The 11,562-nt window shown below is 48.7% G+C and overlaps 1 protein-coding gene across 1 annotated transcript; it reads left to right on the top strand.

Moving 5' to 3' along the window:
- Positions 1 to 557: 557 nt before the first annotated feature.
- On the top strand, positions 558 to 10,042 carry TEX33 (testis expressed 33). Its single transcript, XM_032266607.1, has 4 exons — positions 558 to 1,889; positions 3,865 to 4,009; positions 9,593 to 9,703; positions 9,902 to 10,042. Exons 1-4 carry the CDS (start codon positions 1,032 to 1,034, stop codon positions 9,997 to 9,999), a joined length of 1,212 nt encoding a protein of 403 aa, XP_032122498.1. The 5' UTR covers positions 558 to 1,031; the 3' UTR covers positions 10,000 to 10,042.
- The last annotated feature ends 1,520 nt before the right edge of the window (positions 10,043 to 11,562 follow it).

Below are 11,562 nucleotides of genomic sequence, written 5' to 3'. Positions count from 1 at the left end.
GCTGGGGAAGGGTCTGCAGTTCCCTGCGGAGTAGGCGAGAGGGGCCCTCCCCGAGCTCCATCACTTGAGCAGGGACCCCTGGGAGTGAAATAAAAACCCCAGTGGCTGGCGAAGCCCGACGCTCACGGCAACCTTCTCTGAGAAACTAAACTGGACCAACCTGTGTGTTCCCCGTGGGGTGGTGGTGGGGCCCTGCAGTGCTGGAAGGGAAGTTAGGGCTGTCTCCACTGTCCTGAGTAGATCCCCAAGGCAGGGTGGTACACTGAACAGCAAGTTACAAAGTAACGCATGACTCTGGTCTCATTCATACACGACAGTGAAACAAAACTATGTATCTTTTCTTTTGAGACAAAGTTTCACTCTTGTTGCCCAGGCTCCAGTGTAATGGCATGATCTGGGCTCCCCACAACCTCCGCCTCCCAGGTTCAAGCAATTCTCCTGCCTCAGCCACCCAAGTAGCTGGGATTATAGGCATGCGCCACCATGCCTGGCTAATTTTTGTATTTTTAGTAGAGACAGGGTTTCTCCATGTTGGTCAGGCTGGTCTCGAACTCTCGACCTCAGGCGATCTGCCCACCTCAACCTCTCAAAGTTCTGGGATTACAGGCATGAGCCACCGCACCTGGCAAAGCTATGTATCTTTTAAGAGGACTGGAGGACTTGTCTGAAGGTTTTGGAGGGAAGATCACCAAACACATTTACACCTGTAATCTGGGGTAGAGGGTGGGGCCAGGCTGTGAGGAGACACCAAGGCTGAGAACAAGAGACCCAGAGGAGCGCAGGCCGTGGGGAGGAATGTGGGACACGGAGGAGGTGAGAGAGAGCCTGGGAGGTGGCTGGGATGGCGCCACTTCTCAGCCCTGGAGAAGGGAGGAGGTGGGTATTGGGGAGCGGCCCTGCATTGGAAGCAAAGTCTGGGGGTTCCATCTAACTCCAGTACTTCCCAGGCATGTGGCTTGGCCCCAGGAACACCTCGGTCAGTGCCACTGCTGCCCGATTCTCACCAAGGGGAGGAAGGGGGAAGTTTCAAGATGGAAAACTGGGGAAGGAAACTCTCCAAATGGTGCTGGGGACACAAAAGCGCAGATAGGCCAAGTCCCTTGCTTGCGGTCACACAGCTCGGCCTCAAGGCGGGCCTGGGCTCCAGCCCTTGTTGCCCCAGGCAATGCGGACTAACCCTGCCAGCGGGAGGCGTGGTGGGCCGACCTCTCTTCTCCCTCGTGTCTCCTAATATCCCACCCATGCTTCTGGTTTCTGGGCTTTCTCTCTGTCCCTCTCTTCTTTTCTGGCTCTGGAGTTCTGGGGCTCTGTGTCTGTCCCTTCCCCTCCTCACCCCACCTCTGCCCCTCTCCCCACCCTCACTTTCTGCCCTTGTCTGTTTTTCTCTCTCCCTTCCCCTCTGTTTCTCTTTATTGTGTTCAGGTACAACTGGTTTAACCAGTGCCCATCTGAATGATGAGAAGGGCCAGCAGGACACGGACCCCTGGAAAACGGCCTGCAGTTCCTCGGACACCTCCAACTTCAAGTACCAGGGTCTGTCATCCCCACAGCCCCTGCCCCGGACAGCTAGCACTCAAGGCAGCTCTCTAGGGCAGTGCCACTTGGAGGAGGTGCCCCCTCCACCCCCAACTGCTGCCAGCAGGTATTCTCTGGGGATGGACCCACAGTCCAGGTCCCTGAAGAACGGGGGCTCTCGATCCTCCTCGAGAGAGAACAGGGCCACCTTGAGAGAGGGGTCTCAGCCATGCCAGGGGACAGATGAAGGTCCCAGCTCGGGAACCCAGGACCAGAGGAGCACACCCATGAGCCAGAAAAGCAGCATAATTCCTAACAACATTCGCCACAAGTTTGGGAGCAACGTGGTGGACCAGCTGGTCTCCGAGGAGCAGGTATCAAAGCAGGGGCCAGGAGGGTGATACAGAGTCTTATAATGAGGACACAAGACAAACTCGCTCTTGAGTGCAGAGTCCCTATGATATTACCATTAGACAGAAGTATCTCCTGAGCACCTGCTGTATGCAGGCCCTGTTCACTGTTTAAACTCTTCACATATAACAAGCTGTTACATTTCCCCCAAAACCCATGAGGAAGGTACTATTAGTGTCCTCATTTTACGGATAAGGAGCCCGAGGCTTACAGGGTGAAGTAAGTCAACCAAATGCACTCAATTGTGTGAGAAGAGGTTGCAAACTGGGTTGGCAGATTCTGAAACTCTGACCCTTAATGACTTTGCAGTTAAAAGCCTTTGGTGTGAATGGGGTGTTTTCCGCTTGGACAAGTCTCCCGAGAAAGACAGCTTTTAGTGGATGGAGAGCATTTATTGGGAATCAGAAGACCTGGGTTGCAATCCTGGACCTGGTCCTAAATGCTGGGTGACTTTGGATATGTTACTTACCCTCTCTGGGCTTCAGGCTCCACACCTGTAAAGCAAGGACTAGATTAGGCTGACAAATACATGGTGTGCACATCACCACGCTCCCAGCCTGCATTCATGGCAGACATTGCTAGTCGATGCTTGCACTCTTTTCCACCCAACATAGCATTCTATGCAGTCACTACGAATCAACGGAAACTCGAGATCAACTCCATCTACCATTTCTGGTCAAATGCTGTGTTCTTCCTGCCCTGGCATTCTGAGACATATTTTCAAAGCCACCGTCTCAACCCTCATCACAACTGCATTGTGTGGAGGGCCAGGCGGGAGCTATTGCTTCTTTTCCACAGATGGTATAGCCAAGGCCCAAGGAAGGGGCTATGATTTGCTTGGGTCACAAAGGGCTTCTCCCAGGCTCCCCTTCCACTCTGTCATCTTAAAGTGTGGTGACCCCACCACCAACAAGTCTGAGAGGTCACAATCTTAACTCCTCTGCCCCACTTGGAGGAGGTTGTCCCCATTTGCCGTCGAGTCTGTGGTCACTACATCTCACTGCCCTGCCCAGCCTTGGGAGATATCATTTCTTTCTTCAGCCACCAACGTCCCAGGCTCAAATGAAGAAATCTGTGTTTCTCTGCCCACCTGTGACTTATGTCACAAATGTCATTGAGCCAGCGAGTGTCAGGGCTGGAAGCCACTTCAAAGACCATCCAGTTTTACCCTGCATTCACATTTTACAAGTAGGCAAACTGAGGCCTAGAAAGGAGAAGAGGCTTGCCAGAGTCAGGAGCTAGCATATTGCAGAACCGGATCTCGGACGCAGGTGTCCTGCCCCTGGGCCTGGGCTCAGCTCGGAACATCCAGTCCCCTGCCAAGTCTGTCCTTGATGTGTGGATGATTCGTCCCAGCTGGCAGTCAGCCCCTCATGCCCCTAGACACCTCTGGTTTCTTCCTTCCTTGGTTTCCTTTTTTTTTTTTTTTTTTTTTTTCCCCTGGGCATCAGTTTCCCTCCTAGTATGAAGAGGGAATTGGCCTCACTGAAAGCTAAGCACCCACCCGGAGCTTCCCTGTGTGATGCCTCCATTGTAGGAGGCAAGCCAGGGCTCTGCGGCCTGCCAGCCACGTGAACTAGGTCATCTCCTGAGGTCCACTTTCCTCCTTTATAAAATGGTGGGAATAGTGGGACCCTATAGAGACACCCCTCCTCCCCACCCTGACACACAATGCTGCACATAGTAGGTGATCATGCTTGGAAGAAGTTTTGTGACTGTTAACGTGATGCCTCCTGCCCGCTGTGGAGGTGGTGAGGGGGATTGGGGCTGCGGTCTTTGAATACTCCAGCTCCCCAGCCCTGAGAATAGGTTGAGGGCTGCAGGCTAAAGGTGGGATGGGGGTGGGGAGGGAGCGTCAGGGGAGGAGGAGCTGGAGGGAGATATGGGCTTGACACTGCTTTCCTGTCCCCTGTCTGTTGTCCCTGCCTCCCTGCTCAGGCTCAAAGGGCTATCAGTGAAGTCTTCCAGGGCCAGAAGAAGGCGAGCTCATGGCCCAGCAGGAAACAGAGTCCTGCGGAGATCTCCTCCATCTTCTCAGACTACTATGATCTCGGCTACAACATGCGGTCAAACTTGTTTCAAGGTCAAGTCAAGGGTCAAGGGTGGGACTGCGATCACTCACGGCCTCCCAGCCATTGGGCAGGGAAGGCCTTTGGGATATCCACTCCTTGCAGGGTCTAGGACCCCTGGGCACATCTCCACAGACACTTAGTTCATGCCCACGCGTCCTCTATGTCAGCTTGCTTGTGCTGGGAGCATCCAGTCCCCTGGCAAGTCTGTCCTCGATGTGTGGATGATTCGTCCCAGTTGGCAGTCAGCCCCTCACACCCCCAGACACCTCTGGCTTCTTCCTTCTTTCCTTCCTTTGTTTCCTTTCTTTTTCTTTTTTGTGGAGTCTCACTCTGTTGCCCAGGCTGGAGTGCAGTGGCACGATCTTGGCTCACTGCAACCTCCACCTCACAGGCTCAAGCAAGTGAACTTCTCACCTTAGCCTGCCCCCACAAGTAGCTGGGACCACAGATATGTGCCACCACACCTGGCTAATTTTTTTCTTTTGTATTTTTGGTAGAGACAAGGTTTCACTATGTTGCCCAGGCTGGTCTCAAACTCCTGAGCTCAAGTGATCCACCCGCCTCGGCCTCCCAAAGTGCTGGGATTATAGGCATGAGCTACTGAGCCCTGACCACCTCTGGTTCTTAATCCGCCAGTAGAAGGCCCAGGACCCAGTGGAAGGGCCAGGACTGCCGCTTCCCACCCCCCGCCCATCCCAGGCAACTTTGGTCAAGAAACTTGACGATATCAAGTTTCTTTGGTTCAAAGCTCAGCTCAGCCACTCACTAGCTGGGTGTGACTTTAGGCAGAATGCTCAATCTCTCCAAACCCCCACTGCCTTCTGGGTACCGTGGGGATGATAATGAGAGTGTGGCCCTTGCTGGGACATTGGCAGGACTTTATGAAGTGCCACATAAAGGCGCTTGGCCGAGGCAAGTTGTGAGCATTCAGTAGCTGTCTGGCCATCATTTTTCTTCTCCACAGCCGCGAGGTGACACCCCCTGGGAAGAACGAAAGGGTGGGTTGGAGGCTCTGACATTTACAGAGGTCTCCATTGGGTCAGTGTCGTCCTGTTTGGGTGGGGTGGAGGGAGTGCTATTGGCCCCATTTCACGGGCAAAGTTCAGCTGATTTGCTGTAGACCTCTTACTAGTTGGCATTGTGTCTGGAACTCAAAGCCAGGTGTTTTTTCTGCCTCCAAAGCCTCACAGCCTTTCCTCGGCCACTAAGTCATCTCCCTAGCTATGACCCTGTTCCCAGCATCTTCTGGATGGCTCAGATGCCCATCACAGCCAGCACTAGGCGCTTCTTTCTGCTCCCACATTCTGGTTTGACCTCATTGCGAAATGAGGCTCTTTCTGGTGAGATCCTTCCTCTTTCCTCACTCCATGCCCCCCCAGCGCTCCCAGGGCCTGACAAACCTCCTTCACCTGGCTCAGATCCCTGTCACCCGAGGAACCAGACACCCAGTGGAAGCCTCTCTGGATGTTTCTTTGAGCTTGGAGAAGGGGTGGTGCTGAGGGTGGAAAGCGAGAATATAGTTCTGCTTTTCCTCTGTTCTGGGCCTTCCATTTCTCTCTTTAACAACTATCAATCACCAAATAGCTCTTCCATACAACTGTGTATGATAATGTCTACATAAATGCAAAAGAATATTATTTTAAAAAATGTCTGTGTCCCATCACCCCGCCTGGGAAGTAGAGCTGCTGGAGCACACAGCAGCTTGGGCCAGCTCACAGGAGGCAATTGTTTCCCTGAACTGACTGGCATATAAATGCTATCTTAAAATTGGCCATGCTACGGAGAAACCCTGTCTCTACTAAAAATACAAAATTAGCTGGCCATGGTGGCGCATGCGTGTAATCCTAACTACTCGGGAGGCTGAGGCAGGAGGATCGCTTGAACCCAGGAGGCAGAGGTTGCGGTGAGCCGCAATCATGCCACTGCACTCCAGCCTGGGAGGCAAGAGCAAAACTCCATCTCAAAAACCAAAACAAACAAACAAACAAACAAAACAAAACGCTTGGAAATTGGCAAACACTATGAACCAGGGCTTCACCCTGAGGCACGGTGCCCATTCATCTGTCCCTCTCTGCCTTCAGCCACCCGGGGTTAGCCTTTGCATTTGCAGTTTGAGGTTGGTGAGGCTGGCATGGCTGCACAGGAGTGAGGGGGAAGAAATCAGAGGAAATAGGCTGGGTCCTGAAGCCTGCTGGAAACCAAGCCAGGGTTCTAAGCAGGAGAATGGCCCTGTCTGGCTCAGGTGAAAGGCTCACTCCAGCTGCTATGGGGAGAATGGACATAGGGAGCTGGGGCAGAAACGGCTTGGAGGCCAGGTTACTGCACTGCCCCATTTTGGAAGGCACCATTGTGCAATACAGCAGCTCAGGGAGGTAATGGTGAAGGTGGTCTGAGGTAGTAGGATTTTGGATATTTGTATGGGGCAGAGAGAAGAGAATATGCTCATAAATAGACTTTGGGGTGAGAGACAGAAATGAAGGTTGATGTCAACGTTTTTGACCTGAACAGCTGGAAGGATGAAATGGCTACTGGGCGGGGGTGGGAGGGCGCGGCTGAGGGAATCCTATCCTCTGCTGAATCATAGAGGTCATCTTGTATACCTTCTTCTAAAATATTTAGTTTTGCTTTTTCACATTTAAGTCTTTAATCCACCTGGAGCTGATTATTGTTTCTAGTATGAAGTAGGGATTCATTTTCAATTCTTTCTGTGGATTACTGATTGCCTCAGTGCCTTTTACTGAATGGGCTCATCTTTCCTCCCAGTGCCCTGCAGTGGCGTCCCTGTTATCCATCAGGTCTCTGTGTGTGCATAGATCAGCTTCCAGGCTCTCTATTCTGTCCATTGGTCTAACGTTACACTTTTAATCACTAAGCTATTACAGGTAGCCTGATATCTGCCAGGCAATCCTCCCACTGCCACCCCTCCACCACCATCACCGGTTAATGTCTTGGGTGTCTAGGCCCTTTGCTCTTCCATAAAAATGTTGTTAATATATGGAAATTTCCATGAAAAACCCTGATGGGATTTTGATTGGAAGTACATTGAATCTACAGCTCAATATAAGGGCTGTTGCCAGCTTTATAATGAATTTTCTAATATATGAATAGGGTTAATTTAAGTCTTCCTTCGATATCTCTCAATAACATTTTGTGATTTTTTTCTGTAAACATTATGCAGGTTTTTTGTTAGACTTATTTATATGAATCTCTTTATTTTTGCTGCTTATTGCAAATAATATCTTTTTCAGAATTACATTTTCTAATTTTTCTGCTGATACTGTATACACAGATGCAATTTTTATTTTTGTATATTAATCTCATATTCAGAAACTTAATGAAGCTTACCAATTAAGTCCAATAATTATTTATAGATTATGACGGCTTTTGAATAGTAATAGTGGCTACATTTATGCATAGCATTTAACACATGCCAGGTACTGCTCTAAGTACTTTACATATATTTTATTCTCCACATGAATCCCATGTGCTAAATGCTACAGTTCCCATTTTGTTTTCAGATAGAAAAAAAACTAGACGTGGAAAAATTAAATAACAATTAAGGCCACGGAGGTAGGAATGGTTAGAGTTGGGATTTAAACCCTGCCAGTCAGAAGCTGACATTTAAATTCTTAACCACTAGGCTTTTCTCATCTGGCTGGCCTGACTGGGACAGGTGTATATATAAGGAGCGTATATATAAGGAGGAAAAACAGGCTTCCTTTTCTCCTTCTTGATTCTAACATTACACCCTTAAATATAATTGTATTAGTTCGTTTTCACACTGCTGATAAAGATATACCCGAGATTGGGTAATTTATAAGAAAAAAGAGGTATAATGGATTCACAGTTCCACGTGGCTGGGGAGGACTCACATCATGGCGGAGGGTGAAAGGCATATCTTACATGGTGGCAGACAAGACAGAATGAGAACCAAGTGAAAGGAGTTTCCACTTATAAAACCATCAGATGTCATGAAATTTATTCACTACCATGAGAACAGTGTGGGGGAAACTGCCCTGTGATTCAATGATCTCCCACTGGGTCCCTCCCACAACACATGGGAAGTATGGGAGTTATAATTTAAGGTGAGATTTGTGTGGGGACCCAGCCAAACCATATCAATAGTATTTGTTATTTTTTATTTAAAAATTATTATTATTTTAGACAGGTTCTCACTCTGTTGCCCAGGCTGGGGTGCAGTGGTGTGGTCATAGTTCACTGCAAATATAATATGTAAAAAAATTTTTTTTGAGACAGAGCCTTGCTCTGTTGCCCAGGCTGGAGTGCAGTGGCACAGTCTCGGCTCACTGCAACCTCTGCCTCTCAGGTTCAAGTGATTCTCCTGCCTCAGCCTCCCACGCAGCTGGGATGACAGGTGCCCACCACCATGCCTGGCTTTTTAAAATTTTTAGTAGAGACGGGGTTTCACCATGTTGGCCAAGCTGGTCTCAAACTCCACACCTCAAGTGATCTGCCTGCCTCAGCCTCCCAAAGTGCTGGGGTTATAGGCGTGAGCCACCACACCCAGCCTACGATTCTTGAATCAAAGACTTCCCATCTTTCAAGTGTGAAAAGATTTCACCTATTATGTTTCCAAATATTGCTTCGGTCTATTTTCTCTAGTGTTGCCTTTTAGAACCAGTGAGATGTATGTTGGCCGTTTTAATTTAACCTGCATCTTAGTGCCTCTTTCATCATATTCTTTTCTCTATATTGCATCCTAACGTTCATTTATTCCGGGATATCTTCCAGTTTGCCATTTTCTCTCAGCTGTATTCGATCTGCCGTTTTACCTGTCCATTGAATTTATTTTTAAACTATTATGATGGCAATTTTCAAACTTACGGAAAAGAAAAGAACTTAGTTTATAAATAGATGTTGCACCCACCACCCAGCCTCAACAGTGATTAATACACAGGCGATCTTGTTTCATCTTTTCTCCCACCCGTCCACTCCTACCCAAGATTATTTAAAGCAAGTCCCAGGCATCTTATTATCCATGGAGTTTAATTTCTTCAATTATCATATGTTTCATTTCTGAAATTCTGTTTGCTTCTCTTACTAATCTGTCTGCTGTTTCTGGATGGTTTCTTATTCCTCGTTTATATTTTTATTCTCTCTTACGGCTTCAAACATTAAATATACTTATTTCGTATTCTGTATCTGATCATTCAAATCTTTGCTAATTTGGGAGAGTTCACCTCTGGCATTTCTGCTGAGCCTTGATTATTGCAACATATTTGCTTGTGTGTGTTTGAATTTTGAACACAGAGACAAGTTTGCTTAAGTTACAGGTATTAGTTTCCACTTGCTAGATGCCCTGATGTATGTCCAGTAATTTTGTCTTCTCAATCATGCAAGAAAATCTCATTTCTTTATATAGATGAAGACACCAAAGCTAAGAGAGGTTAAAAACTTCTCTGAGGTCATACTGCCCATAAATGATGGAGTTTGGCTTTACTTTAAAATCCTTCCCACTCCCCTTCCCTTCCACAATTTACCATCCGTAGAGGAAACTGACACCCAATATAAACCATGGAGTATCTGATTGCCATTGACTTGGGCACTTGGGGTTTCTTCATGGTATTCCACAGGGGCTCCTGAGGAGACAAAGAGCCTCATGAAGGCTTCCTACACCCCAGAGGTCATTGAGAAGTCAGTGCGGGACTTAGAACACTGGCATGGCAGGAAGACGGATGACCTGGGTAAGTGGGGAGCTGCGGGTGGTGGGAAGCGGGAACTGTCCTCCATGGGCAGGGTGTGTTGGCTCTACGGTTCAGAGAGAAACCAGAGTGGGAGACAGAGCCAGGGGTGGATTTGAAAGGGGTATGAGTCATCACCTGGGCACTCCAGACACTGCTGGATGATCTGATCTGTGCTGGCTCCTTTCCTGCTCTCTGTAGGTCGGTGGCACCGGAAAAATGCTATGAACCTGAACTTGCAGAAAGCACTGGAAGAGAAATATGGAGAAAACAGCAAATCTAAGAGCTCAAAGATTTGACACGGTAGAGGTGTCCACTACTCAAATAAAATGTTAACAATAAGGAAAGGCTCAAGTCTAAGTCCTTCTCCTGAGCTTGCTGCCTTTCTTCACATTGGAGTGGGGACCGATTGCGGGGTTGGAGGGACCAAATAGGGGAAGATAGAAGCCTTGGGGGTCCAAACGATCCCCTAGTCCTCCCTCCTGCACACATGCGCACACACACACATACCCTCACCCACTATCCCAGGAAAGGACAGGAGCGTGACTCTGTCTCAAGCTCAGGATGCCTGGCTCCTCCCACATGCCCTATGTGAAAGGGGTCCTCTAGTGGACACTGCTGGATCTTACCCTGCATACTCTCCCTAGGAGATGCCAATTCTTTCCAGACATCCACTCCTCCCCCATGAGACACAGATTTCAGAGGAATTGGCCACACACACTTCCTCCAATCTAGTGGTGGGTCTGATTGCTCTCATGGTAATACTTAGCCCCCACCCCAACCCCACCTCTCACACGTGATTGGTTCTGTCATGGGCATGGGATTCAATCTGGGCCAATAAGATGTAAGGAAAGGTGTGGGCATGTGCAGGCTTCTGGGAAATTCTTTTCTCTGCTGGGAATGCAGGGAGAGCATCCATCTCTCCTGACGTAATGAATGAGGAACCATGCAGCCCAGACTGCTCCTGGCAGACATCTAAGACCAGAGGAACTGCAGACTGTGCAGCACATCCTAGATCCTCCATGGCTTCGCTGAGCTGCTCCATAAACTTGGCTAGAAGCCGCTGGTCTCTGGACTTCCTGTAATGTGATCCTGAGTATCTCCTCATTGTTTAAGCAGCCAAAAGCATCCTCAGCCCATAAGAACCCTGGGAATTGGAGCCCCAGGGAAGAGTCCCAAGATAATGGGTTCTAAGCCAGACAGTTCTGTTTTCCAGCTGATCTGAAGCTTTTCACCTGGTGAGCCTGTAAGCCCGCAGCACCCTCCATCCCAATATCACTGACTTGCCCCCTCAGAATGTGCTCTACCTATGGGTTGTTATTTGCTGTGTTCCAAACCACAGTACCAAGACTTGTGGGCTTAAAACGACATGATCCATAATATGCTCATGATTGAGCAATTTAGGTAGGGCTCAGCAGGTACGGTTCATTTCCGTTCTGTATAGCACCTGCTGTGAAGACACCTGCTCCTCTCCCATGCCTAGTGCCTCAGCTGGGATGAGCACCACAGTGAAGAGCTGGCTGATCATCAGTATTTCTTGTGGGACCTTTCTTTGTGGCTCACTTGAGCGTCTTCTGGAATGGGGACTGGGTTACAAGAAGGAGACTTCTGAGGGGACAAGATTAAGTGTGCAATGGTTTATCAAGCCTTGCACTGGCTTGTCAATGTCTCTGTGGCCAAAGGGACATATGGCCAAGCCCAGACTTTGTGAGAGGGGACTACGTAACAGTATTACTATATGCAGGAATGATTCATTGGATAACTCAAAATAATAGTTTTTCCCGGTGGTTATCTTGCTTTTGAAAGATCAAAAGTGAAAGGAAGAATCAAAATCACCACCAGGAAGAAAAGCAGACATGTTC

This window comes from Sapajus apella, unplaced genomic scaffold (assembly GCF_009761245.1).
Source record: "Sapajus apella isolate SASKATOON/1434 unplaced genomic scaffold, GSC_monkey_1.0 scaffold160, whole genome shotgun sequence".
NCBI lineage: Eukaryota > Metazoa > Chordata > Mammalia > Primates > Cebidae > Sapajus > Sapajus apella.
The sequence above is the reverse complement of the archived record's forward strand: the minus strand, read 5'-3'. Positions and strand labels throughout refer to the sequence as shown.